General features: G+C 18.1%; 5 protein-coding genes across 5 annotated transcripts in view; 2 read left to right on the top strand and 3 right to left on the bottom strand.

Annotated features, from left to right (window-relative positions):
• Positions 1-1947, bottom strand: part of PGAL8A_00135600 (MYND finger protein, putative) — a gene marked incomplete at both ends in the record, with an annotated part of 4092 nt that extends 2145 nt beyond the window's left edge. The window contains 10 exons of the mRNA XM_028674886.1: positions 45-84; positions 156-205; positions 295-340; positions 414-489; positions 596-734; positions 915-966; positions 1081-1214; positions 1384-1572; positions 1664-1772; positions 1868-1947. Coding sequence (XP_028526473.1) covers positions 45-84; positions 156-205; positions 295-340; positions 414-489; positions 596-734; positions 915-966; positions 1081-1214; positions 1384-1572; positions 1664-1772; positions 1868-1947 — 915 coding nt within the window. The remainder of the gene's footprint in view (positions 1-44; positions 85-155; positions 206-294; positions 341-413; positions 490-595; positions 735-914; positions 967-1080; positions 1215-1383; positions 1573-1663; positions 1773-1867) is intronic.
• A 2002-nt stretch (positions 1948-3949) lies between these two features.
• Positions 3950-6757, bottom strand: PGAL8A_00135500 (translation initiation factor IF-2, putative; the record flags this gene model as incomplete). The annotated part of the gene is made up of 1 exon (XM_028674885.1): positions 3950-6757. One exon carries the CDS (start codon positions 6755-6757, stop codon positions 3950-3952), a length of 2808 nt encoding a protein of 935 aa, XP_028526472.1.
• A 2138-nt stretch (positions 6758-8895) lies between these two features.
• On the top strand, positions 8896-9525 carry GLP2 (glutaredoxin-like protein, putative; the record flags this gene model as incomplete). The annotated part of the gene is made up of 1 exon (XM_028674884.1): positions 8896-9525. One exon carries the CDS (start codon positions 8896-8898, stop codon positions 9523-9525), a length of 630 nt encoding a protein of 209 aa, XP_028526471.1.
• A 1022-nt stretch (positions 9526-10547) lies between these two features.
• On the top strand, positions 10548-11450 carry PGAL8A_00135300 (hypothetical protein; the record flags this gene model as incomplete). The annotated part of the gene is made up of 1 exon (XM_028674883.1): positions 10548-11450. The coding sequence occupies one exon, from the start codon at positions 10548-10550 to the stop codon at positions 11448-11450; it is 903 nt and encodes a 300-aa protein (XP_028526470.1).
• A 1538-nt stretch (positions 11451-12988) lies between these two features.
• On the bottom strand, positions 12989-17361 carry PGAL8A_00135200 (coatomer alpha subunit, putative; the record flags this gene model as incomplete). Its single annotated transcript, XM_028674882.1, has 4 exons — positions 12989-13024; positions 13127-13272; positions 13360-13501; positions 13645-17361. 4 exons carry the CDS (start codon positions 17359-17361, stop codon positions 12989-12991), a joined length of 4041 nt encoding a protein of 1346 aa, XP_028526469.1.
• Between the last annotated feature and the right edge of the window lie 617 nt (positions 17362-17978).

Below are 17978 nucleotides of genomic sequence, written 5' to 3'. Positions count from 1 at the left end.
TTTTTTTTTTTTTTTTTTTTTTTTTTTTTTTTTTTTTTCAATACTTTTAAAATATTATTCCTTCTATAATTAGTCATTTCATATCTAAATGGAAAAAAAAAAGTTTTTCATTTTTATTTATTTTTTTATTAAGAATATTTTTATTCATTATTTACTTTTCTTGACAGGATTTATTTAATATTAGTGTGTATAAGATTAACCATAACTATAATAGTAAATTAAATTTTTTAATATATGTATATGATGAATATTTATAAAATTTAAATAAATTTATGTTGTTTATTTTAATATTACTTGTTTTTCAACAGTTGCTAAAGTATTATCTTCTATTTTAATCCATCTATAATTAATAAGTTTTATTTATTATATATAATAATAACTATTATTTTTCTTATAATAGATAAATTAATTACTCATTTTTTTCAAATATGTAGTTTTCTTTTCTCCATGGTTTTTTCTCCATAAGTGGTATTAATATCAATAAAATGTCTAATTAAAAAAAAAAAAAATTTATTTTTTTATATTTATATTCTACTATTTTTATATACATATATTTATATATATATATATATTAATATGCTTTTTTTATTTTAACCATAATCTACTATTTTATTAACAACTGTGTTATTTAAAAGATGAATTCTATCAGTTATATTCCTTAAAGTATTTATAACGTTTATATATATTTTTAATTTATCAATGTTATATGTTTTGTCATTTTCTTCTTTTAACATCTAATCATATTTTATTAAATAAATAAAATACATGACAAAAAAAAAAAAAAAAAATAATAAAAGTTCTATTGTTTTATACTTTGTAATTTTATGCAGAAAAAAAATTATAATTATTTCTAACTTTATTTGAACTTAATTATTTTTTTTTATTTTATTAAATTTTTTTTTTTCATTTATAACCTCACTTATAGATAACTCATTCATAGGTTTTACAAAATATTCATCTGAACTTCTTTTAAAGAAAAAAAAAAAAAAAAGAAAAAGAAAAAGAATGTTTTTTTGTTATTTTTCTAATATTAAAATTTATTAATTTGTAATATTTGTATAGATATTTTTATAAGCTTACGTTTTTAAGAAAGCCACTAAATTAGAATAAATATAAGCATATAAATTTATCATGTGGCTATCTATGCTTTCATAAATAGAATCAGAAAATAAAAGGAACTCAAAAATGTTTAGAATAGACATTTCATGATAAAGCTATTTATAGAAAAGAATATAAAATTTTAAAGAATATTTTCTATTATTTTAATTCAATCAAAAAAAAAAAAAATAAAATAAAAAGATATATTTATATCTTTATTAAACTTAAATTTTACAAGTTACACATTTTTTTTTTAAGAAATTTTTTTTTTTTTTTTTTTCATACTGATATATAACTTGAAATACGAAAATTGTTGCATGCTTCAATATCTGTATTTTTTTTAAAGCACTCCATGTTTTTTAATTCTTTATTTTCTTCAGCTGACAAACATTCCTTTTTATTTTTATATCCTTCTTCAAAATTAATAAATCTTATAAAATATATAGTAATTATTTCTTTAAGTAATATCTCAAACTATATATAAAAAAAAAAAAAAAAAGACTATTACTATAGTGTAACTTGTTCAAAATTATGTAAAATATATATAAGTAAATTTGCTTAATACCTTATTAACAATAACATCAATTCTATCATCTCCTATATTATCTAATATATCATTATTACTATGTAAATATGCATTAATAAAAACTATATTTTTATGGTTTTCAAACCATCTGTTTAAAAATATAATAGAAAAAAAATTTTTTTTTTTTATTAATATTTAAACTTTTTTATTATCCATATTTCACTTTTTTTTTTTTTTTTTTACTCTTTTGAAAATAAGTCTAATATTTCTATATATTTTAGATTATTAGCATAATTAAAGAATTCAAATTCGCTTATATTCATTTTGAAAAATATTTTAATTATTTTTTTTTTTTTTGTTGAAAGTAAAAATGAAAATATTTATATAAATTATAATTTCTTATAAATTATTCTATTTAAAAAAAAAAAAAATTTAGTATTTATATGATAATCTTTAGAAATATTTAATAATTCATTTATATTAAGTAAGTAATAAGTATATTTTTCTTTTTAAAATAAATAATAAAATGTAAAAAATAAATAAAATGTAGTTTAATACTTTTTTTATATACTATTAGAAGAATTTTTTTTTTTTTTTTTTTGAAGTAATGAATAAAAGGGATAGATAAAAAAGGAAAAACAGTGGTCTTAATAATATAATAAAGATAATGGAAATAACAATAATTTTATATAATCTCACTTATTTTATGATTCTTATTTTATTTTGTTATTTATTCATTTAATTTTTTATTACATATTTTTAAAAATTATTTAGTGTGTTAAAAATATGTCGTTTCTTTTGGCTTTGAAAAAAATTAGCATAAAAAATATACTTTAAGACTCTACAAAATAATAAAGTATGTAAATTTTTATAAACATTTTAGATATCTAAATATTTTTTAAGTTATTTCTATTTTTAAAATAAACTATGATACTATTAATTTATGCTTAACACTTGTATTATAATTCTATATATATTATTATAAATTAATTTTTTTTTTTTTTTTTTTTTTCTTCTCATATATTTTTAGTTTTAAGATAATACATTATTTTTTTAATTTGTAAAAAATATTATATTATTTTTAAAATACTCCTATTTATTTTTATATTTTCATTTGTATTTATATTTTTTACAATAATTTTCTTATTTTCCATTACAATTTAGTTTTCCTTTTTTTTTTTTAAGATAGTAATTATGGATGGTGTGATTGTGTATGGATTTATATAAATATAAATCAATATAAAAAGAAAAATAGAGAGAGAGAGAGAGAGAGAATGAAATAAATAAAAAGAAAAAAATAAGCAATATTCTTAAATAATTAATCATAATAAAATACATTATAATTATATTATATAAAAGTATGTATCACATAATAAACTCTATAAAAAAAAATTTAAAAACAAAAATTACATTTTTATTACATAAAAATTATTAAATATAGATGAACATAATAAAATTTTAACTAATTTTATTTTAAGAGTTACTATGTAAATTAAAATGTACAAAAATAATTTATTTGTTCTTTAGTTTTTATTTTATATTTTTGATTAAAGGATATTTTATAGTCTAATTATTTTTGAAGTATATAATTTAAATGGCGTTTAATAAGAATAAAAAAAAAATAGAAATATCTATATATTAAAATTTTATTGATTAATAATCTCTATAGAATATATTTTTAAAAAAAAGTTTATCTAAAAAAAAGTAATAAAACAATATAAACTATCAGTATTTATATTTTTTTTTTTTTATTTTAAATATGGTTATTGCTATATATTCAAATATTCAAATTTTAACAAAAGTATAACACAACAGAAAATGTTCAAATACTGTTTTTTTAATAAAAAAAAAAAATGAATATATATATATATATATATATATATATATAAAATAAATGAAATTAATAGTGTTTTTATATAACGCACATATATACAACATTTTGAATATAAAAATATTTATATTAAATTTAATCGAAAATATAAAATAGAATATTCTATACAACTATTATCATAAGGTCTTTATGTAAATTTACAATATGTTTATTAAAAAAAGAAAGAAAAAAAATAAATAAATAAATAAATAAATAAATAAATAAATAATTAAATAAATAAATATATATATATATATATATTTAAGAATACAATTAAAATATTACATTGTTGAAATAAACAAAATATTATATTTATTATTATTTTTTTTTTTTGTAAGGCATAATTTTATTTTTATATATTTCTGGTATAGTTAAATTGTACATTATGTGAATATTATCATTATAAATATTTATTTTTATTTTTTCATTTATTTATTTTATTTTAATTTATTTTTTTAAATGATATTAAAAATTTTTTTTAGATGAACTACAAGTTTCCAGTCTTCCATTGTTAGTTCATTTCTAAAATATTCTTTTAAAACATCAATACTTTCTCTTGTAATTTTACTGTAAATTTTTTGATTAAAATCAAAATGCCTTCCATAAGTTACGTGAGGTTCTCCACATATTTTGATACATACTTCTTCTCCTTTTCTAGCTTTATCACAACTTTTTTTATTAGATTCTAAACTAACAACATTACCAATTTTTAAATTTTTTTCTGGTATATATAGAGGAGTGCCAATCTTTAAAATACCACTTTCAATTTTAACACCCATAACTATTGGATCTTTTTTATTAAAAACACAATCGTTAATGATAGATAATTCACATGGAAATATAGCATCAGTCATTTTACTTTGTTTTTTTTCTTCTTCTATTTTTTTTAAATAATTTGTAAATGCATCAAATAAATGATAAATAATATCTTTTTGCATAATTTCTACTCCTAATATAGCAGCTTCTTTTTCTGCTTCAGGGTCTATTTTAACATCAAAAGCTAAAATGACAGAATATTCAGGTCTTCCTTTTTCTCTCATAATACTAGCTTTTTTTACATCTTTTTTTTGAACTGTTCCTATATTAACAGCAAACACAGGAATTTTCGAATCATTAAGAAATATAAGTAGAGCTTCTAATGATCCTAATGTGCTAGCCATAACATACAAACCAACACCAGTTTTATCTACATGACTAAATACATCTGAAATATCAGTCATAACTTTTTTTTTATATTCTTCAATCTCTTCAGTATTATTTGCAACAAATAATGAAGTACCACATAATACTTCTTCTAAATTATTTGCTGATATTTTAACTCCAATACATGCTTTAATATATTTGTGATGAATGTATTCATTTTTTATTCTTAATTCTTTTAAAGGTTGAGGTGTTAACAAAGCTCTTATTACAGTCACAATTGGACCATTTATACCACATAATACGATTGTATCGGATTCTCTTAATATTCCATTTGTTAATATTACATCAATAGTAGTTCCTAATCCTTCTATATTTTTAACTTCTAAAACAGTACATTCTAATTTATCATGATATTGAATATTTTTAAGCATAAAACTCTGAGTTAATTTTACTAAAATCATAATTAAATCGGCTATACCTTCTCCTGTTATAGCGCTAGTTGGAACAATAGATACAGTTTTACGAGGGTTGGTATTTTCCCAATATAATTGGCAATTTAAGCCTTGTTCTGCTAATTGATTTAAAATTTGTCTCAATCTATCATAAAATTCATCTTGTGTATCTTGTTTTTGTTTTTTAAAAGTGTTATTAAAAGGAGACCAATCATTTTTATTCCACATATATAATCTATCAATTTTATTTAATGCAATTACAAAAGGACAATTTCTTTGTTTTAATATTTGAATAGATTCCTTAGTTTGTTGTTCTAATCCATGCATTAAATCAATTACTAAAATTGCTATATCACATAAAGAAGATCCTCTTTTTCTTAAATTATAAAAAGATTCATGACCGGGAGTATCAATTATCATTATTCCCTTTGATAAACACTTTATGCTTTCATCAATTTTTTTTATTTCTTTTTCTAATACATCTTTCGGAAAAAAAGTTGCTCCTATTTGTTGTGTTATACCTCCTGCTTCATTATCTTGAACATTAGTATGTCTCAATTTATCTAATAGTTTCGTTTTTCCTGTGTCTACATGTCCTAATATACATACTATTGCTGATCTATATTCACTATTGTCATCAGCATCATTTTCTATTTTTTTTTTTCCTTTTTTAGTTAACATATCATTTTTTTGATTTGTATTTTTCTTTGTGTTAGCTGCTGTTTTATTTTCTTTTTTTTCTTTATCTTTTTCTTTCTTTTCATTTTCTTCTTTGTCCTTTTTATTTTCTTCATCCATATTTAGAAAATCTTCCCAATCATCTAATACAATTTCTTTTTCTTCTTTCAAGTTTTCTTTACTTTCTTCTTTACTTTCTTTTTCATTATTTAATAACTGCTTATTTTTTTCCTCTGCATTATTATTGATAGCTGGTTTATTTTTTTTTTTTTTTAAAAGTAATTTTGTTTTATTAATATCGAAGTTAATAACTTCCGCTTTTACCTTTTCTTTAGGTTCTACTAATACTCCAGATTCTTTTAATGTTTTTAAATATAATTCTTTTTTTTTTTTTTCTTCTTTAGCTTTTGCACTAAGTAATTTACCTTCTTTTTTTAATTGCATTTTTTTTTCTAATTTAGCTAATCTTTTTCTTTCTTTCTCTTCTTCTTCTTTTTTAATTCTTGCTTCTTCTTCTTCTCTTTTTAATCTTTCTTCTTCCTTTTTTTTCTCCTCATATTCTTTTATCAAACGTAACCTTTCTGTAGCAGCTTTTGCAATTTCCGATACTGTTGTGGATTTTTTTTCTTTTTCTTTTTCTTTCTTTTTTTTTTTTTTGTTCTTTTTAATTGTATCATCGACTTCTGCTACATTTTCTTCTTTTGTTTTATCCTCCAATGATTTTTCCATTTCTATATTATTTTCAAGATTTTCAAGATTTTCTTCTTTTTTTTCTTCATTTTCTTTGCTTTTTATCTGTTCCTTTTTTTGTTTTAATTTTTCTTTTTTCTTTTTCGATTTAGACATTTTTGTCATTTCATTTTCTTCCTTATTTTTTTCTTCTTCATTTTTTTCTTCTTTTAATTCATCTTCTCTTTTTTCATCTATACCAAATTCAGCTAAAATTGCGTCTAAATCATCCTTTTTTTTTCCTTTTTTATTTTTACTCATTTTTGCATATAATTTAACCTTATTTTTCTTTTCTTTTTTATAATATTTCTCAATATATTTTCTTAATGAGGTTTCTTTATATAAAACATATATACAAATTATTTATTTATTTAATCTTTTATTTTTTTTTATATAATTTTACTATTATTACTCAATATTCTTCTCAGTATATCTTATTTCTTCAACCTTTTCTTTATGCAGTGGTTAAAAAAGGATGCAGCATTAAGTTTGACGTTATTCTTTTATTTTTTCTTTTTTTATTTTTTTTTGATTTTTTTTTTTTTTTTTTTTTAATCAGTAAAACATTTATCTATACTTTTTTAATTAGATACATTTGGTTTAATAAATAGAAATATATTTTTACTTTATAAAAACATATTTTTCTATTTAACTTATTTTTTTCTTTAATGCCTTATTATTTTAATTGTTCAAAAAATTATTAATATGTATATATATATTAATATATATACATATATAAATAGGATTTATTCTTATAATTTATTAAAAACATTTCCTTTTTTAAATAATTAATATTTTATATTGATTTTTTTTTTTTTTTTTTGTCATGTTTTATATCTTTCATGAAAATATATATATTTCATGCAGATAGATATTTTAAAACATTTTTATATATATATATATTATGTATTTTTATTTCATTTTTTGAACTATTTTTTTTTTTTTTTATATTTGACTTTTTTTTTACAGTTGAATTTTATATTTCATACTTCTTTCTCTTTTTTTTTTTTTTTTTTTTTTTTTTAAACGTTGTTACTATAAATACAAAAGTTCATGTATTCATAAATTTATGAATTGTTTTTTTGATATAGGTTAAATTTCCTTATTTATAAAAACATTTTAAAAAATGACAAAATATATTTACCTATTTATGTAATATCTTAAAAAGGATTCGTATTCAAATCAATGCAATCTTTTTTAAATAAACCATAAAAATACCATATTTTTTTTTCCTTTAATTTTTTTTTTATTAAAATATCAGTTATTGCATTTATTAAATAAACAACCAAATTTTATAACTTACTTTTTTTTTTATATTCTTAGTAAAAGCAAGAAATTTTAGATTTTTTTTTTTTTTTTTTTTTTTTTCAAATGTGTATATAGTAATAAGAGAATAGTGTAGAAATACTTTTTTTTTTTTTTTATTTTATTTCTTTATTTCATGAAATATTTTATAAATTAGTTAAAAATAATACTTTGTTTAATTAAAATAAATATTAGTACTATTTAATAAAATTTTGCTAATCTTTAAATTTTAGTTGATAAGTTTTTTTTTTTTTATCATTTAAAAAAGTAGAATTTTTTTAAAGGTAGAAATTGATTTAAAAGAAATGTAAAATTTTAGTATGTAGAATAAAATCATATAAATATTATAATAATAGTTAATAAAATATATTAATTAAACTATTTTATTTTAATAACTATTTTAAAAATGAAAAATTATTAATATAATTTTCTTAAAAAAGCATTCAGTTATATAAAAAAAAGAAAAACATTTAATTATATTTCTTCAATTTTTTCCAAAATAAATAAAAAAGGAAATTATATGTTGGTATATGAAGCTCTGTTCATATTGAATTAAACTTATATTTTTAATGAATACAGATTTTTCTTTTAATAAGTTATTTTTATTTCAAAGTATAATTTCTTATTTAAATTTTTACTTATTCTGTTAAATATATACATATGCATTTTAGTTTATTTTAATCATTTTTCAAAATTTTGTTTCTTTACTAAAAATCATATAATTCCTTTATTTCTTTTTTTAATAATTATTGGAATTTTAATATTTTTTGATATTTTTTTTTTTTATCCTTTAAAAGAATAATTTTTATTTTATTTTAACAATTTTACATACTTTATTGCAATATTTTTTTCTTAATATTTATTTTTATTTTTATTATTTATTTACTTGAGTTTCATAAAAAAAATAAATTTTTACTATGGATGTATTTTAATTATTTTATTTTTAATTTTTATCAAGTTTAACATATCTCTTAATTTAGTTCAATTCATTATATCTTTGATATAATTTTAGAATACATTTTTTTTTTTTTTTTGTATGTAAGTTTTCATTTTTCTTTATTTTAACCTTTATCATATTATCCTTTGAGAAAAAAATGAATTTTATTAAAGTAGAAGAGCAAGAAAAATATGTAGAAGATAAGGGTTTAAAATTATTTTATATTAATACAAATAAAGCAAAAGAATATGAATCCCATATTAATGTTTTAAAGGCATTGATTGAAGATTACGATACTATTAAAATATATGTTGTTAATAAAGAAAATATAAGTAGATGTGAGTTTTTATTCTATGAAGACAATAATCTTATTAAAAGTTTTGTAAATAGTCATTTGGGTAGTATGACTGCATTTTTGAGAAAATATATTACTTCAAATAATAACAATGAAGAAAAATATAGTGAAAAAAGAATAATAGAAAAAATTGAAAATCTTTTAAAAAATAATAAAATTATTCTTTTTATGAAAGGAAATAAGCATTTTCCTCAATGTAAATTTAGTAACGCAGTTATATTTATTCTGAATAGTTTAAAGATTAGATATGAAACTTATGATATTTTACAAGATGAAGAAATTAGAAATCAATTAAAGATTTATTCTAATTGGCCAACTTATCCACAGTTATATATCAATAGCGAATTAATTGGAGGTCATGATATTATTAAAAGTATGTTTGAAAATGATGAATTAAAGTCATTAATACCTGAAGATTGCTTTGAACATTAGAGTTATATATTATGATTTTTTTTAAAAAAAAAAAAATTGAAAATACCATATAATTACTTTGAAAAATAAAGATTAATATTAATAGTTTTATTTATTTTTTTTTTTTTAGAAAATTAAAAATAATGTTTTTATTAAAAAAATTTTTTTTTTATTCTTATATTTTATAAAAAATAATATTATAAAAATTATTTAAAGTGAAAACATATTATGCATGTATATATATTGTATTTTCTGAAAAACATAAATGGTTTTATGATAAAATTAGATAAGATATAAATATAAGAATTTATGATATATTTTTATATTAGTTATTCTAATTTTATTATAAATTTTTATATATTTTTTTAAAAGATAAAATATATATACATATGCATAATTTATTTTTATTCTAACTATTGAAAAGTATTAAAAATTGCATATGGAACATCAAATATTATTTATCATTTATTTTATATTGTTATTAATTTTGATAATAAATTTCACTTAATTTTTATTTTAAAATTCCTTAAGTATTTTGTTGTATAAAAAAGAAAAAAAAAATTATTACTTATTTCTATTCACATTTAAATCTTTAAAATCATATAAAAATATATATTAACTATGAAATTTTTTAATAATACATGTATTTTGTTCTATAATATTTTTATCATTTAAATTAACATTTCCTTTTTTTCTTTTTTTTTTTTCAAACCTCTTTTGATTGAATCTACGACAAACCATATTTATTGCTCTCATTTTAGTGGATTAAATGAGTATATTTGTATTTCCTTTTTTTTTTTTTTTTTTTTTAAAATAATATAAAAATTTTTAGAAATTTTTAATAGTTCTTTTAAATCTAAAATTATACATAATCAAATAATTTTTTTTAATATATAAATAAATTTAGGTGATATATATATATATTTTTTTTTTTTTTTTTTGAGTTCCTTTTTTAAGAAGCATATCTTAAGTTGTTAATTTTCTTAGTTTGCTTAATTAAAACAAATATATATATATATATATTTTTCATTAGTAAGAAAAAGATGAAAGTATTTTTTAAAATAGTATTTTTAATATTTTTAACATATATTTTTCAAGGGTTTTGTAACGAAACTAATATAAAACTTCACAAAAGTTCCCGTTTAATGGAATTATATCATGCAGCTGTGAAAGTTTTAATATCAAATGGTCAGATAGATGCTTTAATTAAAAAACACAATGTGGATTATTCACCAACTGAATCATTAGATGGTATATCTGATATTGAACAAGTTGATATAAGTAGTGATATTAATGATGTATTAAGTAAAATATTAAAAAATAAAGAAGTAAAAGTAGGAGCATTGAAGGGAAAAAATTGGGGATCAATAGGAGACTATAATGAAGATCCACCAACCGGTTTTTGGCCAGAATTAATGTTTTTAATATGGAAAACTATTTCTAAAAGAATTTTTGATGATGAAAATGCTATTAAAGTAAAATACTTATTTTTTGTTGATGTATTTAATGCTTTAAATAAAAATGAAATAGACATAACTGAAAATTATTTTCTGTCACTTCCAAGTTCGACAGAAGAAGGTTTAAGAAATGATACATCGAAAATATCTCAAGGATTATCTTTAATTACTCATTCAAATAAAATTATAGTATTAAAAGAGCTTAATATTAATAACTTAAATGATCTTAAATCATATATTTCAAAAAATAGTAATGTAAAAATTGCTTGCCTAACTGAAGCTAACTGTAAAGCTGTTAAAGATGTTTTTGAAAGTGGTGTAAAATATGTACACAAAGGATTTTCATCATATAGTGATTTAAGTGAAAGTGTTTTATCAAAAGAAAACTTAGCTGGTATTGTATCTGGATTACCAACAGATTTTAATGATCCTAAATTAACTATTTTTGATACCTTAATAAAAACGTCCCATTCTCCATTTTTTAGGTAGAAAAAATATACATATATATATATATATATATAAATAACTAACAACTAACAAAATTAAATAATAAAGAATAAAAAATACTAAAATTTTTTATAAGAATATTAATGTACTTATTATATATATATATACACATTTTTTTTTTTTTTTTTTTTTTTTTTTTTTTTTTTACTCTGTCATAATAAAAATGAAGTTCATTTTCATCAGGTAATTTATTCAATTACATTAAAAAAGATTAATAACTCCACATATATATATATATATATATATATATATATATATATATATATATATATATGTATATATATTTTTTTTTTTTTTTTTTTCATTTAGCTAATTTTTTAAACCCTTTCGTATTTAATGGTATAGCAATTTTTATAATTTTCCTATTTATTTAAAAGAAAATTACAAAGGTATTATCAATATAAATTAAAAAGAAAAAATTCCGAATTATCAAAAGCTATCAGAAAATAAAACTTTAATACATGGACCAAAAAATATATACACATTAATATTTTCTAGTTTTATAGATATTTTTATAAATTTTTTTTTTTTCTTTTTTATATATAGATTGAAAATCGGTTATATTTAGAAATAAATTATTTAAATAAAATGATAAAACAAAGATGATTATAATGATTTATATTCTATATACAAATATTTTTGAAGTATAATTTTAGGATATTTCTGATTTAAAATTTCTATTTTTATACTATAACAATATTGTATTTTTACTAAATATAGTAAACATATATACTAAATTACATTTGAAAGAAAGTGTGCATTGTAGATGAGGTATGTTTTAAATTATTTTAATTTTCTAATTTAAATTCTTAAATGAAATTGTTTTTTTAGTATTTTAGTATTTGTATTTAATTTTTTTTTTTTTTTTTTTTTTTTTTTTTTCTTTTAAATTTCTAATTTCCTTATTTTGGAGAAAGAACGAAAAATTAAAAAAAAATATGTAAATAAAAAACATTAATAATATGACAATATTTAAAAGAAAAAAATAATTAAAAAAAAAAAATAAAGTTGATATTAACAAAGAAATGTAGCACAATATAATGTTTTAATTTTTTTTTATTTAAATAGTATTGTTAGAAAATGTATAAATGATAATACATTTAAAAAAAAAAAAAAAATCTTTAGACAAACAAAGGTAAGCAAAATGAAAAGAAAAAGAGATATATATATATATATTTAAAAGTAAAAATATATATATATATAAAATTCTTATCATTTTTACATAATTATATAAAAAATATATATATATATATATTAAAACATCAATTGTAGAGATATATATACAATCATTCTTTATTATTTTAAATCCTTAAAATATGTGTATCTGTTTATTTTTATTTTCTTACACAAATATATGTTAAAATGAAAAAGAAAAAAAGAAATATATATTTTACAAGTTACCTAAAATAATATGCATAAAAAAAAAAAAAAGAGAAAATAATAAAATGAATGTAATTTTTATTTTATTAAATTATTTAACTGAAAAAAAAAAAAAAAAAAAAAAAAAAAAATACAATACTTCAAATGTTTTTGTTTAAAAAATCAAATCCAAGTGCCTAAAAAAAGAAAAAAAAAAAAAAAAATAATATTTTTTCTTTAAAGAGAAAAAAAAAAAGAGAATAAAAGGAATTTTTTTTTTTTTTTTTTTTTTTCCATACTTTTATTCCTAATTGTGCTACTAAGCAGTTAGGGCACAAATTAGACATAAATTCTTTTTTTGAAATTGATAAGCAAAATGGGCAATTTATACAATCTTCATTTGCCTTAATTTTCTTTAAACTAACACAGCATATTTTTAAGTTTCCTATATAAAAAAAAAAAAAAAAAATAAAATAAGATATAAATAAATCAAAAAACAATGTATAAATATAAATAAGCTTTATTTTATTACTATATTCATTATGATCATAATCAATATTATATTGTTCTGTACTTCTTTGTTCACACATAAGCAAAATTTTTTTTGCTTTTATAATTTCTTCTTCAGATCCTTTTATATTTTCATAATTTCCATTTATTAATCTTTTGGCAAACTAATAGATAAAAAAAAAAAAAAAAAAAAAAATTTCATTTACTTTTTAGAATATATATATGTATATCATTATAAATTTGTATAATTTATTTCTTGTATTATTTTATATGATTCATTTTTTTTTTTTTTTTTTTTTTTTTTTACTGATCCAGCAGTGACATAGTTTTGTGCTTTCCATGCTAATCCCATACCTCTTCTTAAAACTAAATATAAATGAGAATTTTGCAAAGAACAACATGTAAAATAAGCCATTAATTCTAAGCTTCTTCTAGGATCTTCATTAGCTGTTGCACTTCTTTCTTCTTCTAATCTCATAGCTAAAATATAACTTTTACACATATCTAAATAATCAGATAGTTCTTTTTCATTATCTGTAGGATCAATAAATACTAAATGATATAATATATTTCTAAAAAGATTTAAGGCTAAAGAAAATTTTCCTAAAGTTACTAATTTATGAGCTTTTTTTATCTGACTAAATAAGAAATGTTTTGTGATAAAAGTATTATTTATAGTTTGTTCATTCATGTTAACAGGTATTTTTAGAGGAAGAAAATTTTGCATAGGTGTTAAATAAACATATGTAGAAATATATATATTTTTAATTATTGGTTTAAATGGTTTCATATCAATAATTCCATATTTTTTAGATATTAATTTTAGGGCAGTTTGAATATTTTCTGTTCTTATATAATCAATTATTTTAGAATTTTTTTTTAAAGATTTTTGAATTATACTTTCTCCTTTTTCAATTTTAGTAACTTTTTTATTAAAAATTTTTTCTTTTTCTTCAACGTCTAAATCGATATTAATATCTTCATCATTGACATCATCTTTCCATACATCATTTTCTTCTGTAAAATCACTTTTTTCTTCTATTTTAATTTCACTAAATTCTTCTTCTTCCTCTAAAGAAAATTCTTTTCTCTTTATTTGAGAATTTATATTTGTTTCTATGTTTTGTGTAACTTTTTGATTTTTATAATCTGTATCTTTTTCTTGTTTAGATTTTAAATATTTCTTTTTTAAAATTTCATTTTTATCTGTTTCATAAGTCTCTTCTAAATTAATAGAAGGCCAATTATAAGAATTATTCCACGTTATCCGTTCTTCATTACTTTTCATTACTCCGTTTTTTTCTAAATTGTCTACTTCTTTTCTATTTTTTGTTAATTCTTCTTCAATTTTTACTATTGGAATAGGTGGAGAGAGATAATATGATTTTTTAGGGCAATAATTACATTCATTTATATCAAAATCAAATTGCTTTTCTGATATGTTGATAGGTATATTATATAAATGTGAGCATAGCAAAGCTAAGTTTAATTGGTTTTGTTGAATAAAAATATTAATTCTTTTCTCAATGTCTCCTAAATAAAGAGAATTTAAAAATATCGAGATAAAATCATTTCTTATAATTGATATGGATAACATTTTTTTTAACTTTTCTATATTTCCACTAAAAAAATATAAAAATGATAATTTATCATATGCTTTATTTCTCTGCAAAGAATATTCAGCTATTTCAAAATTTCCTAATAATAATGAGTGAACACTTAAAATATTCCATATATGTTTTTTATCAATTTTTTTTGCTGCTCTTAATGCATTATTTAAATGACCAAGTTGAATAGATAAATTGAACAAGGTATGATTATCATTAACCATTTGCACTGCTAAATTTGCAAATCCTTTTTTTTTAATATATCCTATTAAATTATAACTAAAATATAAATTTTTTTTTTGAAATTCATTATTATTATTATTATTATTATTATTATCTGTACTATAATTACCTATATCTAAATAATGATGAGCTAGCTCTGTGTCATTATTAATTAGAGCAAGCTTAAACAAATATTCTGTATCATTTAATATTTCATTTTTAACTAACTGTTGTCTATTAATATAATATATATTATTATTATAAATTTTGAATAAATATACTGGTTCCTTCATATATTTAATTAACCCTTTTTCCCCATTAATTAATATATATTTTAAGTGGCTAAAAGTATTATATATAAAAGCGTTTTTGTTATTTTCATCCCATATACCACTTTTTACTCTTACGTACTCATGTACTGTGCATAAATGATTTAAATCAATAGTAGTTATAACAACATTATATTTAAAAACAAAAGCAATATATTCTTTGATAACCTCTACAGATATTATAGTGTCTGTATGATTCATTTCATTTAATATTTTTTTAAGATTAATGTCATATAAATATATTTTGTTATCTCCAAATATAATTATTTTATTATTATTTAAAGAATAAATATTTTCTACTTTGAAGTTAATTTCAACTTTTTTATATAAATTATCATCTGGTAAATTATGAATATTTAAAACATAATTATTATTTTTTTTTTCGACAAATATATACTTATTTCTTGATAAAAATGTAGCACTACAACAATGCTTGTTTTTTATTATACATTTCACATTATCAATATTAAAATCGTTAGTAGTATTTTTTATAGCATTTTTTTTTTGAGACCATGGATTAAAAACATTAAAAGGAGATATATTAGTTTCTTTACTATTTGCGTTAATTTTGTCACATATAATTAAATCAAAAGAGAAATTTTCTTCTTCTTTATATATAAAAATAATCATAATATGCGTTGTACAGAAATGATTATAAATTAATTTATGATATCCTGATATCATAGCATTAGTATTTTTTCTTATATTGCAAATATTAGTATGCATATCTTTTTGAATATCATATACAAAAATACATTTTTCTTTACAATAAAAAAGAAGGTTTTCAAATTTATCAAATGGACTTTTTTCTTTTTCAAATTTAAAAATAACCATACCTGAATCATGTCCTGCACCAATTAGGTTAGAATCAGGTTTAAAAGATAGAACCCAGAATCTATCGTTTTCTCTTCTAAAAGTATGAATACAAACTCTTTTATTAATATCCCAAATACGAATTGTTCTATCTTCACTATTACTTAATAGCAAGTCATCATTACTTCTGTGAAATAATAGACTAGAAACATTATTAAAATGACCTCTTAATGTATCTAACTCCCAACATTTATTATCATTAAATCTCCATAATTTAACTAATTTATCATCTGAACCAGAGGCAATAATAGGCAAATTGTGATGAAAGGCACAACAGTTAACTCCCTTTTCATGACCTTCTAAAATAAATTTGCATATGGCATCAGAAGCTCCAAACATATTACTTTGTTGATTTTGTTGATTAGAAATAAATGAATATGTGTTCATATTATTGGTCATATTTAAAAAATCTGCATTATATATATTTTTAGATAATCCATAAGGTTTATCACTTAATGTATTATCACTTTTAGATATTACATGTTTTTCTCTTAATAGTTTAATATCCCAAACTCTTAAGGTTTTATCCAAACTACTTGAAATAACTAAATCTAAGTTTGGATGAAATTCTGCACACATGACATAATGGTTATGACCTGTTAATATAGCTATGCAAACTCTACTCTGCCAATTCCATATTCTAATGGTTTGATCATCTGAAGCAGAAAGAATCCATGGATAATCTGGATGAAATTGAACTTTTCTAATATAATCTAAATGACCTACTAAATTAAAAACACATTTTTTTAAATGAATATTCCACACTTTTATTAAATAATCATCTGCGCCACTAACAAAAAGTGGTTGAACGCTATGAAAATCAATTCCCCTAACTGGTCCTTCATGTTCTTCAAATTTTTCAATTAAAATACCTATTCTATAATCCCATAATTGAATTACTCCATTATGTAATCCAGCTAATATCATATTTATTTTTGGATGAAAGGAAATACTTTTCACTCGTTGACTTTTTGTTTCACATTTTACCAACATTTTTTTGTATTATTTTACCAATATTAAAAAAAAAAAAAAAAAAAAAAAAAAAAAAAAAGCCTAAAATTTATTTGAAGAGTTCTTTTTTAAAGTTTTTCAATTCAGTAATTATATATACATATATATATTTTCTTTTAATTAAATCTTCTATTATCATTAAATAAATTATCCTTTAAATAGATTTTTATTAAATATTTTTTATTATAAGTGCAAAATTTTTAGCATGAACACTCACATAAGCATTTAGCATTATAAAATTATTTAGCTACATAACTTTATAATAGTTTAACAAAATTTTTTGAGTGTAATAAAAAAAATGTAAAGAAAAAATGAAATAAAATAAAATTTCGTGAAATATAGTAATTTATTATTTAATAAGAACAGACTAAATAATACATTTTTTTTTAATAATATACTTAAAAAAAAAAAAAAATCTATTCATATATATATATTAAAACTAATTCTATTTTATTTATATTTTTTTTTTGTTTTATTGAAGTATATACATTCATAAAATGTTTAGCTTTAGTAATTTTTAAAGGAACAAATATTAAATAGATATTACAGGTAAAAATAAAATATTCCTTTTTTTTTTTTTTTTTTTTTTTAAAATAAAA

The sequence above is a fragment of the Plasmodium gallinaceum genome (assembly GCF_900005855.1).
Source record: "Plasmodium gallinaceum strain 8A genome assembly, contig: PGAL8A_v1_65, whole genome shotgun sequence".
Lineage (NCBI taxonomy): Eukaryota > Apicomplexa > Aconoidasida > Haemosporida > Plasmodiidae > Plasmodium > Plasmodium gallinaceum.
This window is presented reverse-complemented; position numbering and strand designations above follow the sequence as displayed.